The following is a 16,313-nucleotide window of genomic DNA, read 5'->3' on the forward strand; positions in this document are numbered from 1 at the left end:
CATCATTTAGATAATATTACTTTCATTTTAGGTGTGAATTACTTGTCATGTCACCTTTTAGTCTTCCACATTTTCCAATGTAACCATAGCTCCCGCCCTCCAACCTACTTCATGTTGTACTGATCTCATTTTCCGCCTTCGTTATGAAACATCAGTCATGGGTGGCTTAGCACGTCCACAACCCCCCACATGTGTCACGCCATAAAGGTCCAAGGCCAGGATTGGATGTCCACTGCACGACCATTTTCAGCATTCTTGTTGGGGGGGTCAGGGGTTAACTGAGAAACAACCACATATAGGCCAAACCATTAGGAGAGTGGAAGTTATGTGGGTAAAATGGTGCCTAAAATGCCTTAAGCGTTGTTGTCAGTGGGATTGTGTGTCCTGGCTCGTTGGAACTTGAGTTTGTGAATGGTCCCGTGTGTAACCAGATGCCACTTTCTCTGCTCTGGCCTTCTAGACTATGCACGACTTTGAATACCTCAAACTCCTGGGAAAAGGCACTTTTGGCAAAGTTATCCTGGTAAAGGAGAAGGCCACAGGACGCTACTATGCCATGAAGATCCTAAAGAAGGAGGTGATCGTAGCAAAAGTGAGTAGTTGCCAATGAGCAAGTGGAAGGGGGTTAAACGCGATGTGGTTTAGGAACGCGCTGGTGCAATGACTGATACCTAAATAGTTGGCTATTGTACAGTGTTTCCGCGGGGTTTTAAAAAGTATTAAAAAGTGATAAATGAAAATTGCCAAATTTAAGGCCATTAAAAGTGTTAAATTCACTGTCAGAGGTATTATTTTTTTTTTAATTGGTATTATTTTTTACCTTTTACATTAAAGCAGTCTATTTTATTGTCATTCACAAAGTGAAATAAATGTGAAACATCTGGTCAACATCAATGAGTCTATAAATCTGTTCTGTATAGTGTTCTATAGGTCAAAATCTGTATTAATGTTAAAAGGTCCGTGATTAACACTTAATGTTGTGACCGTTTTTAAAAAAAATCTGAAGGTAGTGAAAAAGGTATTAAATTGGTATTAAATTTAACATAAGGATTGCTGTATAAACCCTGTTGTATGAGTTGGATAAACACTTTTTCTTCCTCTTTTCTCCAGGATGAAGTGGCGCACACACTCACAGAGAACAGAGTCCTGCAAAATTCAAAGCATCCATTCTTGACTGTAAGGAGCCTCTGTATATCCCGAAACCAAACCTTTTTTTTCTTTCTTTAAACTCAAATCCTAAGGAACCTCTTCACTCTAACCCGCCGCCATCCATTAGAAAAAGGGGGCAGTTTCCCCCAAGAGTGTTAAAAGTGCTGCACTTTCAAAGGCTGCAGCTGAGTGGGGCCTTTTGATAGTAACACCGGCCATTGTTTTTTTAAATTTAAGCATTCGTTTTTTGAGGGTTTTTTTTTGTTCTCTGAGGTGGGATGTCATGAATAGCTGCTCTAAAGATTTTGGTCTGACTGGCAGGTGGAGACAAACGTGCTTATTTAAAAAGAAAAAACAACATTGCAGCTAAAGTCAGCTAGACAACAGTTGTTGAAACGTCTCAACACCTCTAAGCTCTATTTTTGTGACATATTTTCTTTCTTCCTTTGGAAGTTTGTTTGAGAAGGCAGCTACGGGTGCAAAGCTGCTATAATGTATGTTGGTGTCTCGTCTTAACAGCTGTTTTAAGGCAACTTCCTCTTAATTTAGTTGAAAACATTCAAGTTCTGCCCTTAAGCCTCTTTTCTTTTTTTTTTTTGTCTGCAGGGACTGAAATACTCCTTCCAGACACATGACCGTCTGTGCTTTGTTATGGAGTATGCAAACGGTGGTGAGGTAAAGCCCTTTGACAATCAGTAAATGTGCACCTGTAGATCTTAATAAATCACTATCAAAATATTTTTCTAACATCACTGGCAGGAGTTCATTTAATTTTCTCCCCTGGCTGACCATCTCCCTCTCCCTCTCTTCAGCTTTTCTTCCATCTGTCAAGAGACCGTGTTTTCTCCGAGGAGAGGGCTCGGTTTTACGGTGCAGAGATAGTGTCGGCACTGGACTACCTGCATGCTGAGAGAAATGTTGTTTATCGAGATTTAAAGGTATGTAAAGAAATGCACATTCACCTTTTACCCAACCTGGCTTCTCTCCTTCTCCTTCCCTTCAGTCCTCCCTTGTCGGCCTGGATATAAATAGTGTCTATTTCCATCCAGAGCAGTGGCAGTGGTCAGGCCTTATTGATCTGCCTCCCCCAGATCAGCCTCCAGACCTCACTGCAGCTGGATGCAAGCCTGGTCCATGCATTACTGCAGCGGGACAGAAATAACCACCAGTGTGCTCTTTAAACGGATCGTCACCGCCTCTGGTTATAGCTCGCATTCACTTCTTAGTGGGTGATATCTTTGCACTTTGTTCATGATGCAGATGTCATGATATATCAACACTGCAGTAAAGTAGTTTTTATTTAACAGAGCCCCCCCATAAAAAAAAATCCCACAGTGAAGATGTGTCAAACTTTCAGCTATTTCTGGTTCTGTATTCAGAAGACTCATTTGGTAACGATGACATCAGCCATGGATGCTAACGATTGATGGGGTTTAGGAGGGTTATCAGTGCTGCAGTGGGCTTCTGTAGCCATACTACTTCCTGCTGATAAAACTATACCAGCCAGGTCAGCACAGCACACTCTCCCTCCCTCCCCTCCTTCCCTCGCTCTCTATCCCCCAGGCTTACAAGACAGGCTCACAGCCTGCTAGGGTTCTCCTGAAAATGCCGGGGTAGCAGGATTTGAGGATGTGCTGACTCTGGCCGGGCACTGCTGGCCACGTGTGAGCTACAGCTGTCAGGTGACTTTAACTGAGGGCTGGAGGGGGTCGGCAAGGAGGTGGAAAACATCCAACATTGAGTCATTGAGTTGCTTGATACGCATCCTTTTGGCCTGTGGCTCAATTTACATTTACACATTGTCACCAAGTTAATTTTCGTCTATGCAGATGCATTGTCAATTTGTGCTTAAAAACAGAGTACATTTAAAAAAAAAATACAATAAAAATGTACGATTTACTCCGTATTTGATTAAACATGTTAAAAACACTGAGCTTGTTGTTCATTACTTTTTTTTTTTAAATATATATATATATATATATATATATATATATATATATATATATATATATATATATTTTTTATTGATTTTTTATTTTATTGAATCCAGGCAACAATGTTCAGTGACAATAATGCAATCAGTATCCATTTTCTTTTCTTGTTTTTTACAACAAACCCTTAATCCCAAGACCCTATTATTCCCTCATTAAACTCCCTTCCATCCCACCCACTTATGGACCTCACATTAACCACATGGCCAGTAGTAAATAGTCAGTGTCATTGATATGAAAAATGGTAAAGCTTAACATAAATGATTAACATGAGAGGAGGAGTAATTATATAAATAATATACAGCAAACAACAAAAATTAATCAAAATAAATAATAAGTCAACTATCAGCTGTAGAATGATAGGATGAATCACTTCACTGCCACTTGTAAAAGTGCTAATTATGTAGAAGAATGTTCATTACTTTTTAAAAACACTAAGATCTTTGTGTGTTTCCAGTTGTGATAAAAACACACAACATTATTCAATCCTTAAGTTTTACATGTTGGCAATTAAAAAGAAAAATCACCTGGTCTTACCAGGTTTTAAAATGAGTTGAATATAACCTCAGGTAAACAAGAAAATATGATGCATCACATCAAAATGCCAAAACATTCAACTATCTTCAGACCAGAACATTTTTATTCCTGATGTGTAAAACACTTATAAGTACAGTATATAAACACAGGGTTTCCGCAGGGTTTTAAAAAGTATTAAAAAGTGATAAATGAAAATTGCCAAATTTAAGGCCATTAAAAGTGTTAAATTCACTGTCAGAGGTATTATTTTTTTTTAAATTGGTATTATTTTTTACCTTTTACATTTTAAGCAGTCTATTTTATTGTCATTCACAAAGTGAAATAAATGTGAAACATCTGGTCAACATCAATGAGTCTATAAATCTGTTCTGTATAGTGTTCTATAGTTCAAAATCTGTATTAATGTTAAAAGGTCCGTGATTAACACTTAATGTTGTGACAGTTTTTAAAAAAAAATCTGAAGGTAGTGAAAAAGGTATTAAATTGGTATTAAATTTAACATAAGGATTGCTGTATAAACCCTGAAACAGTTGTAAGAAAGTGTACTAAAAACACTTTCTAAAAGATGAACATATAAATCTCTTCTTTGAAAAAGAGTCATTTTATGGTGTTCCTTCTGGTTTTCTTCCTCAGCTGGAAAACCTCATGCTGGACAAAGACGGACACATAAAGATCACAGATTTTGGCCTGTGTAAGGAGGGGATCAAAGACGGCGCCACCATGAAAACTTTCTGTGGGACGCCGGAGTACCTTGCACCCGAGGTAAATAAAAAAGTGCTTCACTCTCTCTTATGTATTAATGCCAGCATTACTAGTAGAAAAGCCAGTTTTCTGAAGTGAAACTTAATCTGAGACAAAAATGAAGGAAGACATAACACGGATCTTGTGTCAGGCCGTTAACGTGTCGCCAGGACGGATTAAAAGTTTCCACTTATGTTCAATTATTTTTATTCTGTTGGTGAAGAGCTCTTTATCTTCCCAGACTCCTCTGCCGGTGCTCAGTTGGCCTGAGGGCTAGTGAGGGTTAGAACCCACGACACAATGACTCGCATAACTTTAAAACGCATCAAACCCGTCAGTGAATCTCCCGTTCCTTTTTTGAGAATCTGCATTCATGAACTACTTATGTAAACAAAAACCGCAGTATGGATCCCGATGCTGAATGCCCGCCCTGACAAACGTGACATCTCGAGATCCCAAAGAAGAATGCAGCATGTTTTGTCAGACATCGATGGATGGGAAGCATTCAAACTAAAGTTCAGCTGTCCAAAAAATGCCTTTCTAATCTCTGGCTGAAGTTGAAGTTAATGAGTGTGCCGTGTGCCCAGGGCAGGGCAGGGCAGCCTGCTCTCATGTTTGCTGTGAGGGGAGGGGTGTGGCTACTCCCGGTTGCGTGCAGGTATGACAAGTCTTGGAGCAGGCTGTGAAACCTGATATTTCATTGTGAGTGTGTCGCTTAAGTGGACGGCTGTTTTTTGTGGGTTTTCGTTGCCTGTTGTCGTAAAAATGCTTTCCGGGAGAAGGGTGTCCATGTTGACACAGTTGCCCTATCGTTGTTTTTAGACTGCATTTGGAATTTTCTGGTCGGGGGGATGAGGAGGGGTAATTGGCTGGCAGCACTTCAGGAAACGTGAGCTTCCGCCACTGGAACAGGGAAGAAAAAAGAAAACACGCTGGCTACAGCTGTTGTGAGGCACCAGGGGAGTCGCAGGCCCTGCTGCTGCCTTGGATGCCTCACCTGACCTGGGCCGACTCAGGGTCGGTGTGATCATACCGGCCTGCGGTTTTTCACTCTGTCTTTTGGGACCCCACAGACTGAGGTTCTTCTAATCACCAGTATGAGGGGATCTGAGTGATTATACATATTTAAAAAAGCTGTTTATTTTTCATATTTATAAAACCATTTACCTAGAAATTCCTGAGGGCATTCCACGTGTTCATCCCAAGCTCCTTGTGCCCGCTCTGCTCCTCCACATGACAGCTCCAACCTCAGCAGCGGAGTGAGGGGAGACATCAGGGGGGTGTTGGCATGGCAACAGGGTCGCTGCCGAGTCTCTTTGGAGTGCGGGCCAGGCAGTGTTACAGGTTGTAAACAATGACCTTGTTGTGTGTGCTGAACAGGAATGCTGTAACGTCTGGGAATATTCCACCCAGAGCTGCTGGAGGAAAAAAGAGGGAGGGAGGCCGGAGTCCATCTGCAACAGCCTGACCAGTTTCTCTCTGGAGGAGCTGGAGCAAATTCACTTAGGCACTTTTATTAAGCACTTACAGGAAGTAAACCATTATTAGCTGAGGGAATTGGCTGTTGGGGAACATCTACAAAGAGGAAAATGCAGCCACCGACGTGGATCTGGATCCGCCGGCTTTGAAGATTAATGGCTGTCAGTGCGAAAGTTTATGAGCTGAAAAAGTAGAGTATAAAGAGTGGTGCTCCGAAGCAGCAGCAAGTGTGTGTGTGTGCCTTTTATCCTTTCCCTCCTCCCGTTCTCCTCCCCTATCTCCGCTCCTTTGGGGAAGTGTAACACTATTAGTTCGGGGCTGGGGCCCAGGCAGGCAGGCAGTACTGGTTACATATATGAGGGATGAGCTTGGCTCCTGCGCTCCTGGCAGCTTCACAGCTGTGGCGCTCTTCTACATATATGGGGCAGCTGCGGGCCCAGCTGTCGCACGGTGTGAATCACACGACAGCAGCGCTGGAAATAGAGACGGCCCAGTAATCCTACCCTTGCGCTGGCTTCACGTTACTCCCCCTACCCTCCCAGTACTCCTCCTCGATGCTCAGCACTCGCCGCAGCTCCAGGCCGAGTGCCCGCGGACGCATGCACGCCGCACGCATGCACGCACACACACCGGTTTTGCTCCTTTTACAGGCACCTCTGTCCATCTGTTTTCCAAGACCCCCGTCTCTCCGCCAGTACACTTTTGTGTCCATATCTAATTCTATTTATCCACCCTCATCTTTTTACCTACGTTTCTATTCTTGGGTCTGAATTATCTTGCATCATGCTGCTGAAGGTTTAAGAGAACATGCTGTTCTCCTTGTCTTGATTTCACCTTCAACATCTGCCCGCTGAGGTAGAATCCAGTACACGTCCCCAGAGGCCTTGGAACAGCACAGCTCAGCAGCACATTAGTCATGCAACAGGTTACAATTTTCACAAAGCCCAACGGTTTAAGAGTGCATCTCATTAAGAAGTTGTGAGAAAAGTTGTTTAAAGGAAAGACTAAGATTAAATGTTTTTTCTTTCTGTGACTCAGGCTGTTTTGAGTTCGTTTGTGAGACCCTGGCCTGTATCTAGCCACACATTTGCTTATTTAAATGACGCACACCTTTGCAGTTTGTTGCTCTGTATGTGTGTTTGCGTAAGTGTAATAGGCCCTGTGGTGATTAAACATGCAAGGCTCCAGGGGAAACTCTATCCTTGCGTCTAATGCGAGATACGAGTCAGTGTTGGCAGCAGTCGCCTCAAAAGCCCAGACTAGCCGGGGAAGCAGGTGATTTTGCTGGGGGACGCTTGTGACGTCCAAACACAGCCTTGGGTGGATGAAAACCTGCCGCTGCAAAAGTGTGGCACCCCCCCTCAATATTTTATCTTACAAAAAAAACAAAAAGCTTACATCATGAAAGAAAAAGCACACTATACCTTTTATTAAGCAATTGGAATGAGTGAAGGCCTCCACAAGTGGATTAAAAGTCCTTTATCCACACCTCTCCACTCCCAAGGTCCTAGAAGACAACGACTATGGCCGTGCCGTAGACTGGTGGGGTCTCGGGGTGGTGATGTACGAGATGATGTGCGGCAGACTGCCTTTCTACAACCAGGACCACGAGAAGCTTTTTGAGCTCATCCTCATGGAAGACATCCGCTTCCCTCGGACTCTCGGCCCAGAGGCCCGCTCACTGCTCTCTGGCCTTCTGAAGAAAGAACCCATGCAAAGGTGATATTCTCAGCTACTTTCTCATTTGTAGTAAATCTGCAGAGGTGTCAAAAGTATTCACATTCATTACTCAGGTAGAAGTTACTAGAGTTTAAAAATACTCCTGTTGAAGTATCAACTCAAGTTTTTTACTCAAGTAAAAGTATAAAAGTACTGGTTTCAAAACTACTTAAAATATAAAATTAAAAGTAATGTAAGCCATTAAGGACAAAAGCCATTGAAAATCAATGCATCTTAGTATAATGCAAACATATTAAAGAACCATATATGTGTACTATTGAGCATTAACATGTGTTTCAGAGAGCAGAAGATATGATGAATAGTTGCCTATAAGTATTGTAATGGTGCAAAAAGTCAAACTTCAGAGGCATGTTATCATTTATCCTAACCTTTATTGGAATGTACATCCAAGTTTAGTTGCAGGAATCTGAGGGAACGGATGTAAGAACAAAACTGGACAAGAACATCTGTGCCACAACCACAACCAAATTCACTCTATCCGGATGGGGCAATTTAACTGGATAGTTTTTTTTTAAAGGCCCAAATGAAATAGAGTAACAAGGCTGTTTTTAAAATGTAAGGAGAAAAAAGTACAGATAATTGCGTGAAAATGTAAGGAGTAAAAGTAGAAAGTCATCTGAAAAATAATGACTCCAGTGAAGTATAGATAACCAAAATTTCTACTTAAGTAAGGTAACAAAGTATTTGTACTTTGTTACTTGACACCTCTGTAAATCTGTACATCAGCTTTTGCTTGTTTTTTGGAAAATGTTTTTTAACTATCAGGTTTTGACCTTTTTGTCATGATTTTACGTGCTCATGTTTCCAGGTTAGGCGGAGGGCCTGATGATGCGAAGGAAATCATGCAGCACAAGTTCTTTGCTGGGATTGAATGGCAAGATGTTTATGAGAAGAAGGTTGGTTTTCTAAATAGTTTTTGTTGCTATATATATCACTTTCATCATCTCATTGTACACAGTTTAAATGTATATGGCTTGTAACTGTTATTTCCTCCAGAGATCAATAATGATCCATCACTTGGAGCAGTATCCTCTAGAAACCACATACATCTTCAACAGACTAACAACTGTTACCCCACTGACTGTTCCTCTCCTCTCCAACAGCTGGTCCCGCCATTTAAGCCCCAAGTTACCTCAGAGACTGACACACGATATTTTGACGAGGAGTTCACTGGACAAACCATCACTATCACGCCTCCCGGACAAGGTAATGTCAGATATACTCACTTACACGTAACTTTTTTTTTTCCCAAAGGTTTTGAGGGTGTCAGTGAGGGAGGTTAAAAGGGGCGTATGACGTGCATCAAAGGGTCATAAGTCTGGACTCAAGCCCAGGACTCCTGCGATGATAGTTTGCAGCCTCCATTCCTCACTGCTCAGCCAGTTGAGCTTCACGTCACCAACCTCTGCCTCACGCTTAATACAACTTTTTCATCTGAAGTATAAGACAAGTTCAGATGATCAAACTATTTATTATTGTTCAGCTTTTGTCAGGTTGTAGTTTCATGCGACGAGGCTGTCGAGCACTCTGAGCAATCTGGAAATCGACTGCGATCAGATGCGACCAGACGTGGTTGATACATTTTCTTTTAACTTTAGTCAACATGAAAGTTGACCTTTTCCTCTTCAGGGCTGTTTGATTTCTGTTCCGAGAAAAAAACGCTCGCTAATTGGGGCCTCTCAGAATGTCTTTTCATGTGAAACCATTCAGATGATTGTCACAGTTTCATTTCAGCTTTATTTTATGTTTACGTGTGAAAGGACAGGCTCATTGGAGAAACTTTGCACTGAACAGATCAGTGATTCATGAAGGTTTCCCCTCAGGATTTGCCTTTTGGGGAGGATTTTGTGCTGATCACAGGCTGAGCTGTTAGTTGGTAAAGGGCGCCCTCTTTTGGAGAACACCATTAAAGTAGATTATTGTACCTCACATAGTTTATATTGCACATTCAGTTCAAACATTGAGTTGTATATGGAAAATGATCTTAATTATATTATTGTAACAAATTATTTTGAGAAATTCACAATCCTGTTACAATATCTAAACGCGTTTAATAAAATATATGAATACATGTAGTAAAATTTGAGAGAGAAAATAAAAATCCTCCGCACTATTGTCAATGCAGGTTTTGGAGGTTATTCTCCCGTTCAAACCTTTATTTAAACAAGACGATGCAACTTTACCCTCTACGCATTATAAAAGACTGGCTCTAAGATGTCAGATGTTCAGACTTACTCAAAACATTCGTCATGTTGTGAAACAAAGGTTTGGTCCATAACTGTTGAGCAGCTTATTACATGAAGCAAGAATGGGAAACGTGCACTTTTAAAATGTCAGTCCTTAAACACTTGCACTTGGCTCACACGTTTTCAAGAAAAAGCAGAAATTTGCAAACATTTTCCAAAAAGCAGGAAAAAGGCCTTCTCTGACATTTGGCAATATAGTCTTAGTTGCTTTCAGTCAAATAACACTTTTTTTTGTTAATATCATGAGGGCAAAAGGTTTCAGAAGTTCACACACTGGACAGACTCTTTAGCAAGGTCAATCATTGACTCTTCTCCTTTTAAAGTCAGACAGTGTTTAGACTTGCGTCTTATTGGACTATTTAGATTTTTGCTTTTGAATAATGACCCACTGAGATTCAGCATTATGGATTTGCTCACTGTGTAACAGTTTGCCCGTTGGGGATAATAAAAATACCTTGACCTAAATCCTCTTAACCCATTTTCTTTTTTTTTTTTTCATATTTGAAATGTATGTTCTGTAAAATAGTTTTAAATACCCTGGTGTCTATTTGTTTTAATATTGGTGATTATTAATATAATCTTTATGATAATAATGGATATATAAAACTGTCTTTCTGATTCTACAACGGCTGAGTATGCGCAGACTGTGTAAATGGCAGATTCAGCCGTAACAGCAGTCACAGACAAGCATTCGTCGCTTCATGGTTTGTATCGTCATATTATCCACCACTAACTGAAGGATTTTTTTATTTTTCCCCCTGAATCTTTAGATGACAGTATGGAGTCTTTTGACAGCGAGCGAAGACCCCACTTTCCGCAGTTCTCCTACTCTGCCAGTGGAACAGCCTAAACGACTCAAACATTCTTCTGGTCCCACCATCTCCCCTCTCTCCACCCGACTGCACTCTCAGAAGGCCGGGGCTTCAGCCATGTCCTCCCAGTATTGCCTGCAGAAGCTGTCATTGGATGTAACAGTCGCAATCAGCACGTTGTATTTTTATAGGAAGGAGGAAGTGCAAAAAAAAAAAAGAAAAAGAGATAAATGTGCTTGTTCTGTGTGGCCTTTAAAGATTGACCATGGAGATAACACTACCCCACATTTCCTGGTTATTATGTTGTATACTGAGCAGGCATCCATACACCATAATGAATGGGAGAGAAGTAGTTGCACAAATTAGGCTACTGTTATGAATCAATTTATTCTGCAAAGGGTCGTTTACATCGTACGTATACACAAATACCAACCATTTCAAATAGAACGTAGGCATGCTGTGGACCAAAAACACCATGTGAGCAGAGAGTGTGTTGCTTTTTCTCTGAGTGGGTGATGAATCCTTGTTTTCCTATGTCCTTTTGGACATTTTTGGCTTCATAAGTGAATGTATTGTATCAAATAAAATTAATCTTCCAGCATACTTATGTGTTGTAAAACATGGCTAATTCTCCTAAGACTGAAACGCCATCTTTTGGAACGTTTTATTATTATTTTAATTTTTTTTTTTTACCACTTTCCAACTACCTTGATGTGAAACTGACACGAGTCAGTTTGTCGTGTTGTCATGCCACACCATCATGGGTCTGATAAATCAATTGTGCAATACAGTCTGATGTGAGGAAGGGCAGGCATGCAAAGGATGCAGCATGAGTAATCACTTGAGCACAAGCTTGCCTGCAGTGGATTCACCTTCTTTTTTTTTTTCTTTTTTTTTTAAACTGTTTGCACATCACTGAGAGACCCGCAGTTTCCTGTTCAAGCTAATAAATAGCTTCACTAGCTCCCCCTGAAGTAAGTGCTTATAGATCCTGATGCCTTTTTATCTCGTTGCTGTGCTGCAGACACCTCCTGGTTTCCCTCTGACTGGGTCAAATGGTACTGGCCCCTCAGATCCTTTTCTCTTTCTCTGGGTTTTTCCTCCATGTACAGTACACTATTGGGTGTTTTGCACCCAGTGCATATGCTGCTGCCTCAATGAGGTCACTTTTACATGATACGTTTTCTTTAGGAATACTTTGCAAACAAACTGGGCTTCAGGGGAAATGACAGTCAACTTCATTTTGCTTCTTTAGGGGACGTGTATCCCTTCATGAGCTTCTGAGTTATTTATGAGACCAGCATGAATTAAAACAAGTTTTACTGTGCCAATGATATGCACTTTGCTGCCCCAAAATGATTGTATTTGGACCCCTATTTGCATTTTATGGTTGGTAAAGACTAAATTAGCTTCTTTTATCATATAAATTCAAGCCTTTTCGATACAAATAAAGTAGGATTTTCTTGTTTAAGTGATTTTCTTCTCTTTTTTTTTCGTTTTAAAAAAAATAAAATAAAAAGACAGCTGAAGCTGAACAGACTCTTTGGAAGTGAAACTCTTCTTTCAGAGTTTCCAAAAGCACTTCAGTATTTTTAAGATGACAGATAATCATTTTTTCAAAAGTGTGTCATACATCATTGAATGTAATGGTTTTTATTATGGTATTGTTTTCTCTTCAATCGCTTGAAAACCTTTTTTTTCCACTTTTTGAGTCTTTTTGTTACTTATTCCTATGCACACTTCCCCTTTTACTGTCGCCTTCTGAAAATAGGGAATAATTCATTTTATATTTTTTAATTTCAACATTTTTGTACCCGCCCCTCTTGTATTCCTGAGACTGAGGACACCAGCTTTAGTAAACAAATAATATAAACTTTGTACACTGTTTTTACTTGTTTCTTTCAAATTGATGAAATAAAAGGTCTTAACAACCTCTGTGTGGACTCGATCCTTTACTTGGAGGAGTTTCTTTCTAAAACAAGTACAAAAAGAAAGTACTAGTATTAGTTGAAAAACATATGGAACTAAAAATGTCGACAATTTAGCATTTTTAAAAATAGAAATGTTTTTCCAAGTCTTTTCATTTACTGTAGCCACAACAGATGATTTGCAATTTCTTAAGGTTGCAGCTACATCAGTGGGTTAAACATCCTCTTCTACTAAATGGTAGGGAAAAATAAATCAGGAAAAGCAGGAGTTTAGTTAGTCTGTATCTGTAACGTGCTGTGATCCCACCCTGCAAATAAATCATGACTAAGTGCATGAGACAAATGTTCCAACAGTCAGCGGCTCTGACCAGGCCTCGGCTGTGTTCTCTGCCTCTGCCAGGCTGCTCAGATCCACGTCTGGAGCTCTGCAGCTGTTCTGAGACAAAGAGAGATCCTCCCCCTGGGGCCAGGGCATATGGTACAGTCTCTGGAGCAGATGTTGACAGCCAGAACTTACAGTCTGGTCTTTTAGCCACCTGCAATGCAAAACAGCATCACACACTGAGACCCAGGTTTGGGCCCAGTGTGGCGCTCACCTGACAACCATTGCAAACACCCCTGACTTCAGTGGGAGAGCGCCAAACAGAGGACGACACTAGGTTGTGACTCTGCCATGGCCTCCCCTGGATGACGTGTCACTCATCAAATGTTTGCTAGCCAGAGCTCGTCCCATTTTTTTGTTCAAAGCAATAGTATTTCTTGAAGATACTAAAAGGAATTTAGTGGTGGACTGGTAACAATTTCATTGATGTTGGAGGACTGTGAGTGCAGGATCAGCTACACAGAGGTACACCCTAAGCCCAGTCCAGGATTCATGGATAACTGGAGGCATGGTGTCATCTCCAAGAGATCTGATACTCAAGTACGCAGTCACAGCATGAATGAATGAAATGAATGAATGAATGAATGTATTGGTCACCACCAAGCATGTACACTTAGGTCACGACCAAAGGGTCAGGGCTGAAGCTTCGGCTTGTGAATCCCCCCCTTTCTTACATTTCAAAATGTCTTTTGGCTGACATGTTTGATACATTTTCCTTGTATGAAATACAACAAATGAATAATAGCTAACAACAACAAAAAAACATATGCACATTTACGTGCATACCTATCTAATTATGACGTACCTACACGTATATCCATACATGTACATACATATATACACATATATCCATACATGTACATACATATATACACATATATCCATACATGTACATACATATATACAAGCACATTACATATCCACATACATATGTACACTACAAGTGCTTACACTTACATACATGCATGTATCTGCACACACATGTTAAAAAAAGGATTATTTAAATGTTTATCAAAATAATACTCAATGTACCAATCCTTTTGTTTCCTTTCTTTATGACATAATTCCATTACCCGGGAACAAGTCTGTACTTATCCATCATCATGTCTTTATACCTTTTTTTAAAATTCAACACATTTTTGCTTTTAGCATAGAATGAATGAATGAATGAATGAATGAATGAATGAATGAATGAATGAATGAATGAATGAATGATGTCACCTCAATAATTTCCTTGTTCTTTGTGTTTCGCTGACTCATTGAGAAAGCAGGTTTTATGATTGGAGGGGGAAGAGTTATCAGTTAAGGTAAAGCTCCTGAGAGCAGACACGCCCTGGTGACTATAAGGTCCATGATGACACAAAGGACAGGTCTGCAGTAGAGGGTAAATCTCTCTAGGAAAGAATGCATTCAGTTCTCAAGAATGGCATAAACGCTACAAAGCAATAAACTTACTCCCAAACTGTATCTATGTGTGTTGACTAAACATTATAAATGACAGATGACAATTCACATCCCAATTGTTGCAAGATTATTGCTCATTAGAATTGGATTTATTAAATCACATTTTACTAAAAGGCCGGTATATTGTATCCTGGAACTAGGACGCCATCTAGCGTGCCTCAGCTAATGAAAAACAGACAAACAAAGAAACAAACAAAACAAAACTCTGCACCCACACATTCATATATCACTCCCAAAATATGTTTGATTATATAGGAGGTCAAATGATTGAATAAAATAGGTGGTTTCATTTGATTTGAAACTGAGATATGATCTTTGAACTTGTGATCTTTGATATCTTTTCTGCTCTGTAATTCACTGTACTGTACGCCAAAACCTCCAGACACAGAGACAGTTTCCCCCTAGCTGTTGCTCTGATGAACTCTCATCACTCATCTCAGAGTAATCAGAGTCTCAGAGTAATCAATCACTGTGCAATAATAATAATAATAATAATAATAATAATAACCTCAACCCCCTCATATGCTTTAACAATGCACCTTTCAATAACCATGTCTACCTCATACTGCTGCACCTTTCACTTTAAAAAAAATTTGTATATGTTAATAAGAGCTGTCATTTGTCTATTTACTGTACAGTGAGCGAAAATAATTGAGTTAAATTCCCTGTCTTGTTTGACCTGACTTGGCCAATAAACCTGATTCTGATTCGGATTCTAATATTTTCAACAAAAATAACTATTAATAAAACAAAATTAAACAAAAACTATTAATAAAACAAACTCCATTTGTTCTCACTTTGCATTATTGATTGATTGATTGATTGATTGATTGATTGATTGATTGATTGATTGATTGAAATCTTTATTTGAGCATACATAAAAAAAACAATTACACAATTGTCATTAAACAAAATCAAAGGGAAATAAACCTTCATGCCCAAAAAGGAGTAGGAGGAAGTAAAAGACTTATGAGGTCCTACCTACCTACTTGTTTCTATTTCAATTTGGCTTGAAAATAAAAATAAGAAAAAAATATAACAGCAAGCTTTAATACTTTAGCAAAAAAGATTATACCTGTTATTACCTTATGAAAATAGTACAGCACTTCATTGCAATATTATACCTCAGCATTATAAATATAAATATACTAGAGCATTATAAATATTATACCTAAGCTTTATAAATAAATGATATACCAGAGCAATTATAAATAATATACATATACAACATATATATATATATTATATATACCATTTTCTATACACATTATGCTGAATCCTCACATAATCACTACCTCTATTTGGCAAAAATCTTTTCTTTGTATATGCTTTTTAACCTGTAGATGGTTGGACATTATTATTATAATTTTGGACAAGTACCTTCATGAGCAACCTCAACTGTATCTTAATCCTGCAAAAACGTTTTATCAAAATGATTACATTTTCCAATAGACTTACTAGATCCACCCCATTGTTCCAATCCCTAAGTATTCTCCCTATTTCTGCGGTAAATGTTTTTCAGATTTGTCTTTTTGTCTATCAATCCATCCACAAGCTATTTCCAACCTGTTTTCATTCTTTATTTCAATTCAATTCCCAAATTCATCACTTTAATACTAGGTTTGCAAACAATCTCCATCCCACCTTTTTCAGGACTACTTTTCCCCAATTTTCAGTTAGGTTCAGAGGTCCTCTTTATTGGAACACCTTACCACTCAATATTAGAGAATGCTCGAGCCCAAATAATTTCAAAAAACAAATCACAACTTTTTTTTTATTTAACACATTTAAAAAAATAATTAATACATTCAACAAATCATTTCCAGAACTTCTCTGCACATCCT

At 39.4% G+C, this 16,313-nt stretch overlaps 1 protein-coding gene across 2 annotated transcripts in view; it reads left to right on the forward strand.

Annotated features, from left to right (window-relative positions):
* The window catches only part of akt1 (v-akt murine thymoma viral oncogene homolog 1), a 40,104-nt gene extending 27,531 nt beyond the window's left edge, over positions 1-12,573 (forward strand). For both annotated transcript variants that reach the window (XM_061744369.1, XM_061744368.1), the window contains exons 6-14: positions 461-592; positions 1,111-1,176; positions 1,756-1,824; positions 1,962-2,087; positions 4,311-4,439; positions 7,402-7,616; positions 8,446-8,533; positions 8,741-8,843; positions 10,654-12,573. In XM_061744369.1, the coding sequence (XP_061600353.1) occupies positions 461-592; positions 1,111-1,176; positions 1,756-1,824; positions 1,962-2,087; positions 4,311-4,439; positions 7,402-7,616; positions 8,446-8,533; positions 8,741-8,843; positions 10,654-10,733 (1,008 nt within the window). In that variant the 3' untranslated portion in view covers positions 10,734-12,573. The remainder of the gene's footprint in view (positions 1-460; positions 593-1,110; positions 1,177-1,755; positions 1,825-1,961; positions 2,088-4,310; positions 4,440-7,401; positions 7,617-8,445; positions 8,534-8,740; positions 8,844-10,653) is intronic.
* Positions 12,574-16,313: the final 3,740 nt, after the last annotated feature.

The sequence above is a fragment of the Cololabis saira genome, chromosome 16 (assembly GCF_033807715.1).
Source record: "Cololabis saira isolate AMF1-May2022 chromosome 16, fColSai1.1, whole genome shotgun sequence".
NCBI classification, from domain to species: Eukaryota; Metazoa; Chordata; class Actinopteri; order Beloniformes; family Belonidae; genus Cololabis; species Cololabis saira.